General features: G+C 39.9%; 2 protein-coding genes across 2 annotated transcripts; one reads left to right on the forward strand and one right to left on the reverse strand.

Moving 5' to 3' along the window:
- The first annotated feature begins 1,400 nt into the window (after positions 1-1,400).
- On the forward strand, positions 1,401-7,598 carry LOC141911864 (uncharacterized). Its single transcript, XM_074802938.1, has 10 exons — positions 1,401-1,854; positions 2,684-2,848; positions 3,096-3,207; positions 3,363-3,430; positions 3,511-3,603; positions 3,807-4,019; positions 4,395-4,559; positions 4,865-4,991; positions 5,132-5,310; positions 5,718-7,598. Exons 1-10 carry the CDS (start codon positions 1,615-1,617, stop codon positions 5,982-5,984), a joined length of 1,629 nt encoding a protein of 542 aa, XP_074659039.1. The 5' UTR covers positions 1,401-1,614; the 3' UTR covers positions 5,985-7,598.
- A 2,600-nt stretch (positions 7,599-10,198) lies between these two features.
- Positions 10,199-20,630, reverse strand: LOC141911646 (adenylate cyclase type 3-like). Its single transcript, XM_074802636.1, has 19 exons — positions 20,007-20,630; positions 19,312-19,461; positions 17,049-17,170; positions 16,770-16,881; positions 16,166-16,293; positions 15,924-16,082; positions 15,502-15,640; positions 15,164-15,238; positions 14,900-14,988; positions 14,359-14,464; positions 13,882-13,969; positions 13,490-13,587; positions 13,248-13,373; positions 12,344-12,502; positions 11,961-12,107; positions 11,320-11,424; positions 10,834-10,939; positions 10,454-10,578; positions 10,199-10,375 (listed from the first exon to the last, which is right to left on the reverse strand). The coding sequence occupies exons 1-19, from the start codon at positions 20,628-20,630 to the stop codon at positions 10,199-10,201; spliced, it is 2,835 nt and encodes a 944-aa protein (XP_074658737.1).
- Between the last annotated feature and the right edge of the window lie 531 nt (positions 20,631-21,161).

The following is a 21,161-nucleotide window of genomic DNA, read 5'->3' on the forward strand; positions in this document are numbered from 1 at the left end:
GTAATTAATCATAAATCAACTCACTCAGTTATGTATTGTAATATATGTATTGTAATATGTATTGTATTATGTATTGTACCATGTATTGTATTATGTATTGTACCATATACTGTAATATGTATTGTACCATGTGTTGTATTATGTATTGTACCATGTATTGTATCATGTATTGTAATATGTATTGTACCATTTATTGTAATATGTATTGTATCATGTATTTGTAATTACTCTTCTCACTCGGTTCTCTCTAATTACTGTCAGTCTGCCGATAAATACTGATTAGTAGCGAAAGCTTGTGCGTCAAATAAACCTATATTGTATACTTATACTTGTCTCGTTATGATTATTCCTAACCCGGTTTATACCCCAGGCTCCTCTACGGAATAAGGGAACATCGTGTTTTAATTCCCGATTCGGACCCTCTGTCGCAGCCTTTGCAGTGGACACAGGACAACTCGGGCTGGATTCGAACCCTTGAAAGCAGCAGGCCCGTTTCTCTTGGACATTGTGGAAAACTTCTAAGACTAAGATTCGATTTCAGCCTTCTTTGACGAAGAGAACTTCAGTGGGACAATACTCAGAATTCGAACTTGTGGAATGAACCTGATTTGGAATTTTCTGCGAAAGCTTCATTTTTCTAGAGGAAAATAAATCAATTTCATATCGGTAACTATTACAACGAGTAATAGGAAAAATTGTGCCGAAATTGAGAGTATTGAAACAAACACAGCTAACCTACACGGCTGTCTGGATTCAGTTGTTTCGGGATGAAAAATTTGCAGAAAATTCCGAAACATTTTCATTCCATCACGAGGAGACTGAAATTGACTGGTGACCCACGTACGCTGGGCGAACTTTGGTTATCGGAGTTAGTCGCGACTATAGTCGAACTAAGTGAAACCGAATGTCAGTTAGTTGGAACCATAGTCTGGAAATAGTTCGGAAATAAAGCGCATTCGGTTATTAGTTCCGACCACTAGTCGACTAGATACGAGAACCGAATTTGGCCCTTACTGAGGAACTAGGATTCTGACCCGGCGGACAGGACCATCAGCCAGTAACAAGATAGTCCCGACCAGTCTGACCAGTGTGTGGTCGGCGGATGAGAGAGGATTAATGTACAAGGCAAGCAACATCGGAGCCTCGCTTGGAAGGTCTCCACTGAAGGCGCTGCGATGCACTAATCTCGGTAAGTGGACTTTTAGTAAGTGGACTTTATTAGAATAACATGACACTAAACGCAGACCGGTATCGATTCTATAAAGCGGCGCGCGTACCGCAACAACAGACGTCCGAGTAGAGTCTACTCAACGCAGTGCTGCCGCGATCAGTTTTATATGCGCATCTATAAATAACTCGGCTAGCCGCGTGACGTCAATATCTAAATATAACTTCCTGGAACGATTCCTATAAAGCGCTGAAATATCGCTGCGTCAGTCGACAGTCTAGAACTAGCGGCCGGGTTAGATTATCAATAATAATAAATATCCGCATATTTTCGGAGATTTTTTCGAACGAACACATAAAACTAGGCATTGCAGACACAGTCGGCTGATTAGAAACGGATTTCTTTCGACAATATTCTTATTTTTTGGAAACGCGTTTAATTTGAATATGGCTCATTGCGCCGAAAGCGGAGTTTTGGAGGTAAGCGTGAAGATGGCGTCTAGCGGAAAAACGAGACATTTCGATATGTCTCGCGACGACCGAGTGGCAGACGTTAGGGAGAGAATCGCCACCGATGAGAAGGTCGACGCGCGACGAGTCGTGTTGAAATACATGGGTAAAATACTGGAACGTTTCGCCGTACTCGGCAAATTGGGCGTCTGCAAGGACACGATCCTGAAAGCCGAGGTAAGTTCTTATTTGATTTAAAAATTGAACTTGATTCAAAGAGTATTACGATTTTCGAGCTTTCGGATTGTTTTAAGATAAGGATTTATCCTGATATTTGTTTGGTAGATTTCGTTTGATTTTTTTTATGATTTGGTGCCCCTTAAAAACCCACCACACCAGTTGCCGGTAGCGAAACAGGTGATTTGATTCTGAAATCTGAAATCGAAGTACCGGCGTACATTGAATAATTCACTCAAAGAAAATCTAGTCCAAATTCTTGATTAATTTGACATTTAGAAAACGAATATTTATACGTTACCTTTCATGATTTTGCTGGATCCTTGAAATTTGCGAGAATGAAAACGTTGCATTAGAGACGTAATCATGTTTAGTTATATTGGATAGAATGATTAATCAGTAATTGAAATATAACTTATTCGTTGAAGTTATTGAGAATGACGTCATTCAACTAATCTTGATTATATATTCTGAATCCCGAAAGCTTGAAAATTCAGATGTTACTCGTAAATCAGTTATATCAACAATGACCTATAAGTCTAAATGTACATTCAAAAATAATTTATGACGACAAACAAGAGGAAACGATTATTCGAATTGAAAGTGAAATGGCCTCCAAGGCTGTATATTGCCGCCTCTTGAAGACGGACAGTTAAAGGCGTAGACCCCGCGCTGTCTCATCTGGTATAACAATACAAAGTACAAGAACAAAAGAGATAAAATCAATTTATCGTCTCGAATTCGTTATGAAAAATAATTCGTCAAAATTCACCTCATATTCGTTTCTTTCCTTTTTAATAATGTTTTTTGTTTTGTTTCTAAATGTAAGATATCGACCGTAAAGGATTGGACAGTTACTATTGAGATAGCTGATGAACCACGTCGTGCTGTGACGCTTCACGTGCAAAATATAACGACTTTCAACGAAATATCGCGTATGCTAAAATATAAGGAGGGACTCGAACCCGGACGAGACGGATGGCTGTATCTGAAGGTAATTTCGGATTGACCGCAGTAGAGTTGTGTAAACCCAATTTCACTGTTGGATGGGACTTATTTGATCCAGTCCCAAAGTTGTGCGAATTCGATTTGACTCTGGACCCAGTTCCTCAGTTGTATGGTTGGATCGAGTATCACAGTTGAACTGATGAAATCTGACTCCAAACCCAATTCCACAGTTGCACCTGCCTGGATTCAATGCAACAGAATTTTTCACAGTCTTTCTTTAATCTAACTTTTAGGACGACTCCGGTAAAAAAGACTTCCGCGATGGAGAAACGGCCGTTAAAGATGTCGGACTAGCAGACGGCGCAGTACTAATCTTAAAGAAACGACAAATTCCGGTTTCACCAGGTAAGTCATTTTTGCACCAGGTGGACTTAAATTGATTGAGTAGATTCACCATTAATTTAGATTCCCGACCGGATGAAAAATTATTCCGGGCGCTCTATGAATAACTTATGACAAACTATTTATTTGGGCAGTTGGAATTCTTTTTTTCTTTGTAGAGAGAAGTTCAGAAGATAATGAAACCTTGCAGGTACAAGAGGCTGGCGCCGACGCGGACAAAGTTGATGTACGTCGATAACAAATGGATCCAGTCGGGTATGATTCTTCGTTGTTTGATTTTAAGTCTTCTTTTTTCTCAAATTTTAGGAGGTCATGTCCAGTTTTCAGACGGACGGTCGGTCTATTGAAGTCGTATTTTCGTTCGATACAACCGGAAGCATGTATAGCTGTTTAGAACAGGTCAGTGCAGGTTCTCATCAACCACTCCTTTCGATGCCGCGTTGGGTAAGCGGCGACTTCAAAGTCCCAGATGAAGACTTTCTCCTTTCACGAGTGTGCTAGAATTGGAGGTTCATAGCGAACCCCTCACCACGAGGCGGATCTTTTAGCGATCGAAAAGTCTTCTGAATTCAACATTTAATTCCCTCATTTATGTATTTCAGGTAAGAACTAAACTCCGCGAGACAGTGACCCGTCTGTTAAGAGACATACCAACGATCAGAATCGGGATCATCGGTCACGGTGATTACTGCGACGATACAACCGCCGGCGGAAATAAGTACGTCGTCAAAATGAAAGATCTTACGACGGATGTCGACGATCTTGTGTCGTTTGTCGAGTCGGTTCCTTCGACGTGCGGCGGAGACTCACCGGAGGTACGTACGGTAGTGCCCCCTAGTGTTTTTTTTCTGTAAATGATATCCCGTGAATTATCTAGAAATTGAATCTTTCTTTTAAAAGCATCATTCATTCGTTTAATTTTTTTTCTAAGACTTATTCGCACACTTTGGCATCATCGGCCGAGTTGTTGTCGGTTGGGCCAGATCTTAGATTGAAATTGTTTTGTAATTTCTATGGTGTGGTCCACTTATCATTCAATGCATTTGCCTATGATATATCTATCATGAGTTTTAACAATTTTGCAAAGTTCGGTACCGTTATATATGGAAAAGGGGAATTATTAGTAATGATAATATGTATGAAAATCGCTGTTATGATGTTAGCTTTAACTGATGTATTATATATTTCAGTGTTACGAATGGGTGCTGCATAAAGCACAACAACTCGACTGGGGCGAGCATTCAGCGAAAGCGTTAGTGATAATCGGTGATGCCTGTCCGCATAATCCTGGCTATACCGATTTATACATCAACTGGCTGGACGAATTAGATATTCTTAAAGGGATGGACATCAAGGTATAAAGCAGTAAGCGTTAGTTTTCATTCACGGGCAAGGCGCAAAGTCCTGAAAAGATTTAGATCAACCCCTATAGCCAATAAAGAAGTCTTAACATATTGTCGTTCAAATCGAGAGATTACGATCAAGACCATCTTGAGAGATCGAAGAACAACATTTAAGCTCATTTTGGGGCTATTAGTAAAAAAACTGAGACTTGAAATGATTTACCTTGATGATAAGATCGATATTTTATCATGAGATTAGTCTCTTCAGGAGTCAGGCGTGTGCTTTGGTATAAAACGGTTTATTTTGATATTGTCAGGTCTATGGAGTGCAGGCACTGAGTAATTCCCACGCCGCCTGTTTCTATAACGAGATGTCTTCACGGACAGGGGGCGCTGCTCTGGCGTTGAAAGATTTCCAACTGATCACTGACATGTTTCTGGCAGGTAAGCGACGCACCTTGAGGCATATCAACTTTTTTAATTAATAAAAAAAAAACGGTCGCACAGACGTGAACAAAAATGATCCACCATGGATTATTGGTATATATGAATGATGAAATAAAAGTTCGGGTTTTTAATTATAGTCTGTTACAACGAATCGAGTCCGGAACAACTGCAGCAATACTGCGAGGAAATCGAACAAGAAGGACGTATGAACGAAGCGACGAAAGAAATGTTCGATAAACTGGAAGAACAACAACAGGAACAAAAAAAGAAAGAAAAAGAAGGAGAGAAAACGAGCGAAAAACTGAATGAAAATAAGGTCGGTTGAATAGAGGGGTATTTGAGTGCATTAGGTTCAGTTCATCATGAATCTGATCCTCAATGGGGGATTTTGGCACCAGTCGTTAAGATCCGCCAGGTTCGCTAGTAGTTACTCGCAGTTCTATTAACATTTCCAATTAAAAATCGAACCAAATTTTCTCAGGTATTTAAAAATGTTCATCGATTCGAAAACTGAGTAAACAAGTCAATCTTATACCTGTATCTGTTACGTATTTGACGAAGCTTGATAACATTTGGATTTGGAAGCAAAAAATCCAATCAACTTTAACTCGCTTACTTCCATTAGATTACGTAACGTTGACTAGTTGCACCATGGACTTTTTGAAACCATGCCTCACTGAAATCACATCTGGTCTATCTTTGTATCGTTTTTGTGTTTTCTAGGAGTTTAAAGCATCTTGGTGGAGAGACGACCGAACCAAGTCGCCTAAATATTCTTACGACTCCGTGAAAGACAAATGGCATCCTTACGGTGATTGGAACAGATATCCCGATATCGAAAAAGACGACAGTGCACCGGAACCGGTGACGTCATCGCCGCCACCATCGCCGACGTCGTCGTCGAATCGATCGTCTGCCGGTGAAAAGAAAACCGTTTGGAAACGAATAAAACGTTCATTTTCAATACGCAAACGCAAAACAAACAAATAAACAACAACGCGACGAAATTGTGTGATTGAAAACAACGCGACGAGATTGTGTGATTGAAAACAACGCGACGAGATTGTGTGATTGAAAACAACGCGACGAGATTGTGTGATTGAAAACAACGCGACGAGATTGTGTGATTGAAAACAACGCGACGAGATTGTGTGATTGAAAACAACGCGACGAGATTGTGTGATTGAAAACAACGCGACGAGATTGTGTGATTGAAAACAACGCGACGAGATTGTGTGATTGAAAACAACGCGACGAGATTGTGTGATTGAAAACAACGCGACGAGATTGTGTGATTGAAAACAACGCGACGAGATTGTGTGATTGAAAACAACGCGACGAGATTGTGTGATTGAAAACAACGCGACGAGATTGTGTGATTGAAAACAACGCGACGAGATTGTGTGATTGAAAACAACGCGACGAGATTGTGTGATTGAAAACAACGCGACGAGATTGTGTGATTGAAAACAACGCGACGAGATTGTGTGATTGAAAACAACGCGACGAGATTGTGTGATTGAAAACAACGCGACGAGATTGTGTGATTGAAAACAATGCAGCGAAATGTGTGAATGAAAACCATGTCAGAATGATTCATAACCACGCGACTATCATAGTTAGACACGGATAACTAAACAACTGTTTAAGTAACTTTGTAAGGAGTGTTGAATTCAGAAGGCGCGTGTAACTTGGTTTAAACAGTGTCTAATTGATGAACGTGTATAAAAATAAACACCCTTTGTAGTTACGGCCCTTTAATAGTTATTGAACTTGTTTCTGTTGTTGATGTTACTAAGTGCAGTTTGACGCCTAGGAATGACAGAGGATGCGGCTATAACGTGTACTGTTTGTGTGATATTTCGGTAAACCTGATCGGTGTGCACCTCTTCTACCGAATTTGATCTTTTTTAACGCCATTAAAACCGCTACAATGATTTTTTAGAACATTTAAACATGTTGTTAACTACTATGCGTTATTCAAGGCGTTCTGTGTTTGTCAATGTGCACTACGTCATCAATATTTGGTGTTTATAAATGACAATTTATTTGTATTCAAACGTATTTTTGACTCAATACTGGATAAATAAACGATACACGTTCAAAACAAATAAGTTAGCAGAATCTATTGATAAAAAATTTACCGAAGCATAGGAGGCGATTATCAATACCAAAACCTTGCGGGCCCAAGGAAAGTAGCCCCAACCTTAACTGGCTCGTAACCCTAACCCTAGCTCATTCGTAACCCTAACCCTAGCTGACTCGTAACCCTAACCCTAGCTCCAGCTCGCTAGCTAACAGGTTTCGAACCTGTGACCTCCAATATGCCAGCCGTGCACGCTACCCACTAGGCCACTGAGCTGTAGTGATTGACACAGTTTGTAAATACGTCCGGTCAGTGTGGTGACCAGTCAGGTGCGATCGGCGCTATTCACCAAAGGCACCCTCTCATATGTTGTTTAAAGAAATATGGACATCCTAGATTCCACACTTACTCGGTCGGTTCAATATCCGTGAAGTTTTACTTGAATATTTTCGGCATAAACTTATATTTCCCTGGTTGTAAACTTAGGTGATTTATTTACAAATAACTCGTGTTTTCTATTCAATGCATTTTCGTGTCAGTTGAATTATAAAGTTTGAGTGGATATGCCGAATCGATTTATTTTTACTTATCAATTTTTATTCAAACTCACAATAATTTTTGTTGATCCTTAATAATAATATATTGTATTCATTGTCGACAATATACGATACTTAGTGAGTTTGGGCATTGAAGGTTTCGTACCAACTAGTGAGGTCGTTTATTCATTGATTGTTGACTCATCCACCTGATGTAGCTATTATACATTAAACTCCTAAAGATTAGTTAATTCTAGTTTATTCAGTTCTGTCTGTTCCCGTTACACTTTTTACCGTACTGTCTTTCTTTATACGTTGTACTGAATAAGCGAAAATGTTTTATCAAACTTGAAATCAATCGCGGTTATTTCTTTGAATTTCTACAGCAGATTTTCATACAGAAATATTCACGAATTTCTCGTCCCAGTAAAAGATATATGTAGAAATTAACTACAAAGTTACACATTTGGAACTGAGCAAATATGTCATATAGAAATTCTCTCTGTTTCTGTGGTACTCGTAAAAATGTAATAACAGTGGTTGGAAGTGTAAATATTGCAAATGCGAGTGAAACTGTTAGAAGCATTATTGTCGTACGTTTTGATTTTGTAGTTTTCTGATCGGACGAAACCACTTTTGAACCCCTGAATAACTGAAATATTATAACAGAATTTGATATGACGATCAGAATTAAGGGTAAAAGGTAAATGAAAATGGCAATTATGAAGAAAAATCTTATTTGGTCGAATAATTCGTGGTAACATCCGAAAAACTTATCGGTGAAATGTATCGATAAAGTTGGAAGAAAATATAGAACCATCGAATTCATTACAATAATTATCAATATAGTAAATCTAGCGAATCTCGGTGTACATATCAAACGAGATGTGAACGGGAAGAGAACAACTGCCGCTCGTTCTAGAGATATCGCTATAATTAACCAGGAACTGTTGCTTGCTGTGAGTATCATTACAAATTCGTAAATTTGACATGTGATCAGTGAATTCATGATGAATATCGGACCGTCTTTAACGTGCAAGAGAACGAACTGTAAAAGAGGCATCAGCGTAAAACTCATGCAGTACATAAAATCACTGACTGACAAAACGATCAGATAGTTAGCGTAAGATAAACTGCGGAATCTACGACTTATCATTATCAGGAAAGTAGCTGAATTTCCAAAGGCTCCTAACAACAACAAGGTAGGCAGAATCACCAGTGATACAGTACGGTAGATTCCAGATCTGTTTTCCACAAACATGATGATGAGGTAACTGCTGTAAGTTCGACCGATTTGAATCCGAGTAGAATTCATAATGATTCAATCAAAATCGAAATTAGAATCGAACTAGTGTCTTCTGTCTATCCGAGAGTGTCTACTGACTGTCTGAGAGTGTTCCGATTATCTGAGAGTGTCCTACACTACCTGAGACTGTACTGACTGTCTGAGAATGTACTGACTGTCTGAGACTGTACTGACTGTCTGAGACTGTACTGACTGTCTGAGAGTTTTCCGATTATCTGAGAGTGTCCTACACTACCTGAGACTGTGCTGACTGTCTGAGAGGGTGCTGACTGTCCGAGAGGGTGCTGACTGTCTGAGAGCGTACTGACTGTCTGAGAATGTTCCGGAACTGATCGTGTCTTCCTGCGTATCATGGCAAAATTAATTCAAATTTTATATTAAGGTATCAATAAAGTCTTCTTACAAGTGCAATTCATTTGTAAGATTTATTGTTAATAGCAAATGAAAAATCAATTCTCAGAAACCTTACACAATGAACTCAGGATTTGCGAAAGTTTATTATCGTGGAGAATATAATTGTAACTGAATTAGATATAAATATTCGTTGTACAAGAATTCATTGTAAATGGTGAAATATGTTACAGTAAAACATCTGAACAGGTTGGAAAATGTCTATTACAATACAGGGGACACATAGGTAGAACAGCACCAGTTCATTATTCAACGAGATCCATACACACACCCGTCGTAGCCAGTTGATTGCGTAACCATGACAAAGAAGCATTCGCTGCAAACTTGTCTGATCAAAGTAATAAAGAATTAAATGACGACATCAATTGACTAATAATCAATGATGACGTAGGACAAATATGGATATTGAATTGCTATCAAATGAAATTAACGGAGTGAATATAAAAGAAGGTGCCATCAAAACACAGCCAAAAAAGATAAGAAATTGCAGACCAAACAACTACATGATTGGGGAGGGGGGGGGGGGGGTCGATTGTATGTGGTTTAAACCAATAGCCGTTCAATTGCGAAAATCTTATATAACATACTAATTATTTCATTTATTCTTAACAAAAATCAGAGCAATTAGTGCATGATAAAAAGTGCGTCTTTACATTCGATGGAAGTAGCGATGTGTGACGTATGCAAGAATTCCTGCGCTGGTTGGTTGAAATTACGTCTGCTGTGTGACGTAAGCAGGAATTCTCGCGCTGGTTGGTTGAAATTACGTCTGCTGTGTGACGTAAGCAGGAATTCCCGCGCTGGTTGGTTGAAATTATGTCTGCTGTGTGACGTAAGCAGGAATTCTCGCGCTGGTTGGTTGAAATTACGTCTGCTGTACTTGATTTGGCAACACGCCATATTTTTCGCTACTTGTCGTGGTCGAAATTTTGCCGTTAACGTAATACGTCATCAGTTGGCCTTTTCCTTTCACGTTCACCAGACCTCGTTTCTCGAAGGCGTAACCGAATTTAATCAGTATTTTCATTGTGGCCTCGACAACCTGCGGAATGAACGGAATATAGAGAACAGAATCTGATGAAAAGCAGGGGGCGTTGATCGCGACTTTTTAAAGCGTTACTTGTATACGGCCTGAGATTCCAGTTGACTCCATGCGACTGGCTACATTCACCGTGTTACCCCAGATATCATAGTGAGGCTTACGCGCTCCGATTACACCGGCGATCACCGGACCATGGCTTATACCTGGACAAGAAAAAACTAACTTAAAAGTTTATTGACCTCACGAAGAGAAATATCCAAATCGTCTGAGGAGCAGTTTGTTACAGGTGTAAACTCAACACAATTAACGGCGTATTTAGCATAGAAGTCGCCTGCGTCATGTTACTGAACCAAACCCGAATCGGATGATGTTCTCAAAAACAAATGCGCCTCAAATTCTGTTTTCCGCCGTGTTACGTGGTTCAGTAAGGCCCTATATAGATTGGATACTTTACTTACCTATTCGAAGTACGAAATTGTTAAACGACTGCGAGTTTATTTTATCCAGCGAATCCCGCATCGCGAATGTGAAATCAACTAAATCCGATAGATGGCTCCAGCTCACCTATCAAAGGAAACGGCGAGAAAGCCCTGAGACATTAACATACACACAGTCATAGTAGACAGATCAGTGAAAGTGCATGTAGGTTATTACGTGAATTCGACAATTAGTCTCGTGATGGTAAGAAGAGGACTTGAGTTACGACGTCCCGGGTTCTAGCAACTCCCACTTGGAGAAAGGATTATATTCGTATGACTAAAACCCGCTATATACAACTCACAATAGACAAATTTAAAGATTTTAATCTTTATAGACTAAAACGAATCTTTTTCATCAAATCAAAATTAACGGGATTTTGGGGCTCCCTCTATTAGCCATGGTTGGGAATTGATTCAGCCATGGTAAGGACAACCCTGTAATGATGCTAGGCGAGTATCTCTTACCCGTTCTTGGAGATGTTGCGTTTTAGTCATGCCGCTAGCCGCCATGTATGTCGATCCGATAGTCTTGATTTTTGTGACCGCGTGAAATCGTGGTTCATTTAAAAGCTAAATAAAAACGGAGTTTATAACGGAGGTTTTACATCATCTTTGATTAACGTAACAAGAAAAACTATTGTTAACTAATCGAATCGACCTTGACACCTTTTTCTAGTAGGAATTTTATATACATATATTGCATAACTTAAAATGACTTAATTCATATATATATATATATATATATATATATATATATATATATATATATATATAGCATTAGCAATTGGACTTACTTTCCAATAACCTTTTTTGGTCATGTGGGGTTAACTAGAATTGTTTTTTTTTTGGTAAGATTTAATGATGTCAATGGGGACTCAATGGAAAAAGCCAACTTTTAGATGCTTTAGATATTTGATGATGTCATGGGGGAGGGAGGGTTGTAAGGAGGCAGCCATCTTCTCGCGATGTGCGAACTAAAAAATCTTTGATGATAACAAGAGGGATCACCTAGCTACTCGCGGAGGTAGATTTTCCTGTACTAATCTGCGTTTTTAGGTAATTAGAAAACTAATTGAAACAATTAAGGCAAGAAATAGCGGACAAACCTCGTCGTAGTCGGATATGATCTCGTTCAAGAAACGGAGACATTCCAGACCGTTATTATTTATAGAATCTTCGGTGTAGAAATCATTGAAATTCGCGCAGGCGGCGAAAACGACACCGACCTCATCATACTGCTGACAGTATAACTCCTGAAAATAACACAAAGCTGACAGTATAACTCCTGAAAATGACATACTGCTGACAGAAACATCAGACACTAGGCATTTTTGTCGGCACACTTTCAATAACTGATTGCCCAGACGTCACCGAGAATGGTGATCGTCTGCAGAAGGATGTGGCTCCAGGCTGCATTTATTAAAACTTTTTTGAAAGATGAGAAAAGGAACTTGATACAATATTTGTGGGTCTATTCAACATCTTTTACCTCATCTGAACGATTTGTTCCCAGGAAATCACGAGCCACTTGAGGCGGTAGAATATTGTCGACGAGTTGTTGATTTTTCTGTCGAATCGACGTCACCTGGTCGTTTCGTTCGGCGATTTCGCGTTTTCTGACGAACAACTTCCGCCGCACCAACGCCGTCTGTCGGAATCGAAAAAAATGAGGGATATGTGAAAGTCTGTGTATATGTTTATTGAAATCCTTTAAAGATAACACTTCGATTTTGAAGAATACTTGCATATCTGTACAGAGAGATGGAAGCGACTGTAGCACAGATTAAAGATATCACCACCGAATATTTCGAAGATATAAAACTGTAATAATATAAGAACCAGGGAACTACGTTATGAAAATACTTTCTCCAAGGTCCAGTTTCACGGTCATTGAGAGACTTCAAAGAGTTCTTTTCCGTGACACAAGTCCAGTCACAAGAAACCGAGAAATTGTAAGCTTAGGATCTTATTACAACTACGTCAACTAGTAATAGTGAAAAAGTTATCAACTTTTCAAGCATCACGGGAATACGTCATCAGAAATAAACGCAATCAAAGGTGCTAAGATTTTGAATTCATGCACTTAATATAGGAAACGAGAAAGTTTATTTTCTAAATTATGCTGGTAATGTAAAATACTAAATTATACTATTCATATAAAATACTTTTAACCAAATGTATATTCTCGTGGTCTGGAATACTTTCGTTTAATTCACACACAACTAACTGAACGTTAATAATATAATACTGATGACAATTGAAAACTGTACAAAACATCCATCTTTGGACGTATCTGTAACGTACCTATTTTTGTTAATTATCAAATCGTAATTATCGAATTGATCTGGACGGACGATCAGAATCCAGCAGCAGACGATTATCAGTATAACTACCGTCAATATAACACGTGACATGTAACACGTCTGAATGAGCAAAGTCGTTCCCAGTTGTGACGTCATTAGTAGACTAGCGAAATACGTCACGTGTTCGTTCGCGGTGACCTTGACATCGCTCGAAGCCTAAAATTTGAATGTTTATATAGGCAGGTTTCCATTGGTGTATATCTATCGATGACGCAATCGAATGCAAAGTCCAATAACCCAATTTCGAAGGGTGTGACAGTTTAAATACATACCAATTTCACGAACTCTGTAGCTCCCGATGCCGCCGAGACGAGCAGCAGGGCGACTAAACGCGGCAGATTATTCATTTCTATGATACGAGCTGAATTGACTAAACAACGAGGAAATACCTGTAAAAAATAAACTGACGTCTGCCGGCAAAATTGTGGTGATCCAATTCTATGAGCCGCCATTTAAATAAAAGTTAGTATGAAGATGTTTTAAAAATGGCCGATATTTGAGTCGAAAATGTCTCACAGCTTTTGTTTTTTCAATTGAATTATTAATAGTCACTTGTTGTCTTAGAAACCTGCTGAAAAGTTGTTTAAAGTTTGGTTGTTTAAAGTTTGATGTATTGTTTTCATAATATGTTCATGATAATACAATGCTTCATATATTGTTTTACCTTCGGGAAGTTGGAAGAGATAGAAATCAGGAACAGAGTAACTGTAATAACCGTGGATAATGTGAATATAATACCAGCCACTGGGTTCCTGTAAAAACATGAATGAATATATCAAATACTCGTGTGTAGCCTTTTTCAAAGATTCCATACGAAATTAACTACGTAGGCTAGCAGATTCTTAGAAAAGGCTTATTCTTGTTGAAAATGGCATAAATGTGCATATCAAAAAGTGTTTACCAATGCACGTGAAACACAGCCATTTTGACTGGATTACTGGAAAAGGGCCTAGGATTGGATGGGTGGTATTATTTGTCTATTTGCCTCAGATATATGGATTCGGAAGCTTAAAAATCGATTGAGAATGAATGTAACACTCCCATTTCTACTAGAAATTTGATTGGATATGTTGAAAAATACTTACGTGCTGAAAATGCATAGACTTGACAAATAGTTCAGCAAAACGACCAATAAACTGACCAATACCGACTGCGGTATTTGTCGCGCGTGCGCACTGGCGTATTGACTCTCGAGAGTTTTATCACGGAACGCTAGCGTCACCTGGCGGACGTTACGCTTCAATTTCCTGTTTCAAAAGTAATGCGAGGAAAAACATGTTTTTAATCGATAACATAAAGGGTGTTTTCGGAAATTGACGAGGCGATTTTTGTTATTTATTCTATTCAAATGAAACCCCGTCGATTCTGCAGTTGCAGCCAATTTCTAATCGTGTAAAAACATTTCATTGTTTCCATGGTAAATAAATCTACTACGCGTTCGATTCCAATTAGTGATTGATTTTCTATTCAAAACTTGCATTTGTTTCATCTATCACAGGCTTGGAGCGTTGCCAATTCCACACGGATTCAGATTCCCGCCCGTTATCAAGGGGTTTACAAATACATCTAAAATCCTACCTAAATGCTTTTTTAAATTGGGGCTGTGCGACTGACTCCTGGGGCTTTTACGTAGGTCTTATGTTTCAAATCGAAACATTAGAAAGCATTGACCATGTACGTACGTGTGAATTTCCCTATCTGTAACGGTCAAGTAAAGTCCCGTATCGAAAGTGTCTATTTTCCCTGTTTCGGCGACATCACGTGGTTCCTCCTGAGAAAAAAAGACACTTTTGGTAAAAAACCAATAATTTCGAACAGGGTCACCAGGATATTTGATACGGGGTCGAACGAATGGGACATCTACCGTGGACGCGAACGCGCGGGATTGAATGCATGGTGGCTTCACTTTGATTTCTGGTGTAGTAGATAGAATGTTATATACTTACTGCGATAGACCCTGTCGGAGATTGTGGGGGTAACACGGCCATCATGTCAACCTCGTTCAACGTTCCTTGCGGATACTACGTAAAAAAAAAAATATTTTCATCGAAAAGCCTATTAACATTTAGTGAAATTCTTCCAATATGGCTGCCCTGCCCTTATCAACGTCCGAATGACTAAATAACAATTGCGATTTGATGATGTCATAGGGGGATTTAAAACGAAGTTGTAACATAGCGTATCTATAAATTTCCACAAGTCAAAATCACGAAGGTAATTCAATGTCAGGATTGAGGGAGGCAGCCATCTTGTGTCTGGATTAGATTTACAGTGCGAGTCTTACTGGTTTAACGATTTCTTTAATGAGGAATGTTTTAATTCCGGCGAGTTTAATTCGTTCGTCTCTCGTTTCACCGTCGCCCGATTCGAGAATGAATTCACCATTCAGAAACGACGCCGTCGTCTGTGAAATGTGCACACGACTTTTTGTAACGAAATAAAGTAAGATTTTATTATTATCGCGAATTATAATCAATATACATTTACAGCACGTTACGAGTATTGCGTATATGGATTATTTCATCAGACTCTGAGACCAGTCCTGTAAGGGTTAAATTCTGGACAAGTTTTTGGAGTTAGTTCACTTGACTCTGAATCCAGTTCCGCAGTTGTGTGGGTTTAATTTGACTCTGAATCCAGTTTCGCAGTTGTGAGTTAGATTTATAGTTGTGTGGGTTTAGTTTTACTAAGTTAATTGACTCGTACCCTGGAACGCCCCCGCTTTCCATTCTGTTTGCCAGTGACACCTCTTTACCCAACACATCGTACTGCCACTGTTTCAGACCCAGCACTCCAGCGAGAACAGCTCCCGTGTGGATACCAACTCTCATGTTCACTCCAGACTGAGTCTTCATTCGAACTATTCTATAAATATATTCAAAATCATTGATAAATTTGACTCTTAGGTTATCACAATTGAAACTGGTTTAACTCACTCGAACACTCACCCGATAACCTCGACCATGCTGAGGCCCATGTGAATAGCTAACACGGCGTGGTCGGATCTGGGATAGGGGGCGCCACTTATACAATAATAACAGTCCCCTAAAATCTTGATGCGTAACTGGTTGTATTTCTATACAAGAAAATTATCGATTTTTAAAGTTTATCAAGTGATCAATCGATCTATCGTTGCAGGGTCGGTCCAGGGGCAGGATCTGAGGGTTTTTCCCTAATTCTGTGAGGGCAGATGAATTTAGACAATTAATTGGAGCACGGATTTGTTCGATGAAAAATGGTACGGCAAAGAGAATAGAATAATATTCATGAAAAAAAAAGAATCACATTTGAGGCGTTTTAAGATGGAAGACTAGGCAAAAATAGAAATAAAGTTTCATTTATCATTTGAGCACTTCCGACAGAAGATCTGGGAAGGAATGCGGGAAAATTGTGTTGCATTGAATACAAACAAAAGGGCGTTACAGCCGTGGTGCCGGAAATCAAAATCATGCCTTCTTCGAAATCATAATTTCGAGGGTTTTACAGAAGTCTCATCACACCCCCTATAGGTCCGCCCCTGCATCGATTATCTCAATTACGATAAAAAGTCACCTGTGATAATTTGTCGAAGCGAGCGAACAGATCGTTGAGTATTTTGATGAGGTCTTTCGCTGAACAGGACGACGACAAAGCCGTGAAACCGACAATATCAGCGAACAGAATACTGAAAAATAAAGATCACCCGGAACCGGCCCAGTTCTACAATGTTCTGGTGGTTTAGTGGTGTGCGTTTGGTGAATGGCGGTGTTGAGGTATAGATGAGGGGATGGATGGATGCGGGAATGGCGGTGTTGAGGTATAGATGAGGAGATGGATGGATTCTCACAATACCTGACGTTCTCATGTCGACCCATATAAATCCGTCTGAATTGTGTATCATCTGCCTGTTTATCTATATCAGTTAGAACCTGATCAGCCACGTGTTTAGGAAGAACCGACAATAGCAGACGTTCCTGTATAAACAAAGACAAAAAAACGACAAATCATAATTTGAGTTCCAAATCTCTCTTTCCGGGAACTCGTTATTTCGGGGGCTCGGCTGTTCCCGTTGATATTTCTTTTGTCGACATAAAGTTTGCTTTAAACCGGGGCTGTAAATAAATAACCTAAGTTTACAACCTGGGAATTATGAGCTTTTGCCGAATATATTCTAGTAAAAGTTCACAGATGTTGAAAATACCGAGAATTATTGTGGAATCTAGGATATCCATATTGCTTTAAACAACATATGAGAGGGTGCCTTTGGTGAATAGAGTCGACCACACCTGACTGGTCACCACACTGACCGGACATATTTACAAACTCATTCTATCAGTCCTAGTGGCCTAGTGGGTTAGCGTGCACGTCTGGCATACTGGAGATTGCAGGTTCGGATCCTGCTAGGGTTAGGGTTACAAGCGATCTAGGGTTAGGGTTACGAGCGAGTTAGGGTTAAGGTTGGGGCTAATTTTTGACCGGCGAGGTGTTGGTATGACAATCACCTCCTTGGCTTGTGTAATTTTTTGGTCAATAGATTCTGCTAACTTATTTGATTAGAACGTGTTTTGAACAGTTTCCCAGACCTATTCCCACGCTGCTGTTCCATCAGTTCATCAACTCATTGCTGAAAGGCTTTCGTAATCGTTGGACGACCGAGTATCTATCTACCTTAAAAGAACTGGTTTCGGGAAACAACATCTCCGAAATCAAACATATTTGATTCAGTGCATTTATGTTTCCCCGCGGTTCTCGTGCGCTGACGTCCATGTGCCATGGACCGCAATGTCTCCTCTTAGTTCATCTCATTTTGCAGCAACAACCTACGCTTTGAAGGGCTTTTATTGTTATTAATCAGAATTCATCCGTCATTAATCATCACCGTTTTCGCCATTAACACGAATCGAGGTATCGTTTATAAAAATTACCCCGATCTGACGATTGATTATGATTTTCTCATAACGCGAGCTCTGAGATGAGTATATTTAATTCCTAGGTCGATTTGTTATACAAGTTACGGGGTCAAGGGCGCTTTAACTAACGATGTATATCGCGTAACCGAACTGAACTCCAATGATGGCTTCGGTGCGGATTTCAGGGCGTTGCGCGCCTCCGATTGATTGGAACACATGATCTGTCTCCTTTAAAACCGATGTATACAACTCTTCTTATTGAAAATAATGATTTTAAATGCATCAATTTTTCTACATTTCCCGGAGGACGATCCCTAGGGGTAGGCGAATCGGTCGTATAGGTCCCTGCGCCAGCATTAATCTATTTTCGTAGAAAGTGAAGAGATGATCTGCGCTCACACGTGGTGCGTGTTTGAGTCTGATAACATCGATTTGTCAGACGATGACGACGACATTTCACCTGCGCGCGCGCGCTCTGCGCCCCGCGAATTGATCTATCGTTAAAGCGATAAGCGGACTGAAACGGGCATCATAATCATTTCTTTCGTTTATCGAGCAGTTCGAAAATCTATATTATATAATTACTATTAAATAGACAAGCGGGCGCCGTGTTATAGATAGAAATGTACGCCGATATTGATTGGTTGATTGATGATAAACTAGGTATCGGGTATATCGATCGAATCACGAGATTATCACAAATATATAGATGGCACTTGTTGACTTGTTGGGCCATGAAGACCGGTTAACTCCAAACAGAAAATCTCTGGGACAAGCGTTCTACGTTTTTTGCACCCATTACGAACTACTTTTATACGGGTTTTGGCCCGTGCAAAAATAAGGCCCGGAACATCTGTTCACACGGATGCAAAATTGGCCGAATTCGGCCCGACCAAAAACGTTGGACCGGGCCCGAGCCAAATTTTAGGATGGATCAAATTATTGTTGGTGAATTGCAACTGGTTCCAGAAGTGACTCCACTTCGCTTTGTTTAAGCATGTTGTTTAGTATCGAGTGAGTGGTTTGTGACTGCGCTCTCTGATTAGGCACGGCCAAAACTTTGGCCCGATCCAAATCGTCTCCATGTGATCGCCGCTTAAAGCTTACTGCTAAACAAGAGATTTCAGTGGGGATTAGCGTTTTGATTTTTTTCTGACTCTGACTTGATTTACAGGTCGCGAGTTGGGAGCGGTTTTAACGGATACCTGTAGTTTGCTTTCGTCTTCAATCTGATGTTTAACTTGCAACGATTTTTCAGTCTGGGAGAACACGGCTCTGTGTCTCTGATCAAACATATAGTAAAGTGTTACCCCGGCTAGATTTACCGACGTCATCAGCAAAAAGTTCGCCGCGATCTGAAACAAAAAATCATCGGTTTTCATTTACTCACTGATTGTGATTATTGGAAATTTGATAATGGTGGAAAAAACATGTTTGATGAATTGCTAGCATCCACTAATTCCTCGGAATTGTTAGATTTACCGAAAGGCGGTTTAACCAATAGTTTGGCAGCCGATCTTATAAGAAATATGAGGTGACTGTTGAGATTGGTTTTGGATGTTTTTGCGCACACGTGGATAATGGTTTTGATCTTGAAATAGGGAATTGTGCCTGTTATTTACTTGATCGATGGAATGATTTGATTTGGGTATTTTGTATTACCTTACAAACCCATCACGTCAGACACGTGACCGAAACGGGTGGCTAATGGTTCAAGTAATAATTACGAAAAAGCCGACATACGTATTTCAATATTCTAAAGTTGTTGGTTTTTTATCAGTTTTTTTTATCAAACCTATCTCAACCACAACTTTTTTACTAAGTGCCTCAAACTTAACCAATACGGTAAAACTAACTGGATCCGGTGTCTACTTACTTTGAAAGTTTTCGAAAGACTTACCTGGTTAGCGGCGTCCTCGCGGTGTCGGGTTCGACTATCCGTCAGATATTTGACTAAACCTATAATCGTGTAGATCAACGCTAGAATCAGGTTTAGAAATAGGCACCACCTCAACGCCAAGGGCAGGGCTACGAATGTCAAAAACATTAATGCTAAAACCCATTCTAGTTGACCGTACAGAACCGTGTAGGGTTCCAGTATCCCGACGTACAGCAAAATCTGCAGGGCTAAATTCGTCCAGATGAGATAGGGAAGTTTTTCTAGTACGAACTGCCCGCACAGATCCAACGATAGCAGAACGGATAAAGTAACTGCGCAGGATAGCCACAAAACTGAGAAAACTAACAGAACAGCTTCCGACGTGTGACCGTTGAAATTCAGACAGACGCGTATCAAAACCGCCAAACTGTAGAGTATCGAAAACTTGACGAAACACCCGATTGCCGAAGTTCGTTTCTCTTGCGCGAAATATCTTCGATAGGAAAGCTCATCGTCTTCGTCCGGAAATATCCGTCTGCGACCGAATTGTAACCACTGAAATCTCGCAGACGATTGCGACTGGACTCTGTTAACTTTGGGCCCGCTACCTAGACTGGACGGAGTTCGAGGGCTATTCGCTATCATTATGCCACGATCTTTCCGCAGGGCACCTTGACTCTATTCGCACGAATTCAGATAGAGTTGCGCAAAAAATATTCAATGACGAATTAATTTCCGATTTTTTTTCCGAACAAAAATAACTCCACTCACAGAATAATGTTCCAGACGAAATGTGAGTTTTGGAATTGAATAGTTTGTTGGTGGGCGAATTTTATCCCTTCAGCTGATGTCATGGTAACAGCGACAGACGATGTATTATTTTGATCGATGATCGCTCGCTCAATGATCGCTCGCTCGCGCTGCAGAAAGCGTAATCACGTAATAAACTGATTTTATTTAATTCATACAAATCGAAGTTTGTTCTCCGATCCAGAGTTCCAAGTCAGCGTTATCGAGTTCCCTGATTCTCAACTTGGTGAAATATTTACAGTAGTCTCAACACGCTACCGACTTCCCTGATTGTCAACTCGGTGAAATATTTACAGCAGTCCCTCCCTGATTCTCAACTCGGTGAAATATTTACAGTAGTCTCAACGCTACCCTGATGCCAATCTC

This window comes from Tubulanus polymorphus, chromosome 10 (genome assembly GCF_964204645.1).
Source record: "Tubulanus polymorphus chromosome 10, tnTubPoly1.2, whole genome shotgun sequence".
In the NCBI taxonomy this organism is placed as follows: domain Eukaryota; kingdom Metazoa; phylum Nemertea; class Palaeonemertea; order Tubulaniformes; family Tubulanidae; genus Tubulanus; species Tubulanus polymorphus.

Excerpts from the sequence above, each read along its gene's own strand:
- LOC141911864 (XM_074802938.1), top strand. The coding sequence starts at position 1,615 with ATGGCTCATTGCGCCGAAAGCGGAGTTTTGGAGGTAAGCGTGAAGATG. Across the intron at positions 1,855-2,683 it reads ACACGATCCTGAAAGCCGAG|ATATCGACCGTAAAGGATTG; the intron begins GTAAGTTCTTAT and ends TCTAAATGTAAG. Across the intron at positions 2,849-3,095 it reads ACGGATGGCTGTATCTGAAG|GACGACTCCGGTAAAAAAGA; the intron begins GTAATTTCGGAT and ends TCTAACTTTTAG.
- LOC141911646 (XM_074802636.1), bottom strand. The coding sequence starts at position 20,630 with ATGATAGCGAATAGCCCTCGAACTCCGTCCAGTCTAGGTAGCGGGCCC. Across the intron at positions 15,239-15,501 it reads TTAAAGAAATCGTTAAACCA|TATCCGCAAGGAACGTTGAA; the intron begins GTAAGACTCGCA and ends TTTTTTACGTAG. Across the intron at positions 10,376-10,453 it reads GAATCTCAGGCCGTATACAA|GTTGTCGAGGCCACAATGAA; the intron begins GTAACGCTTTAA and ends TTCATTCCGCAG.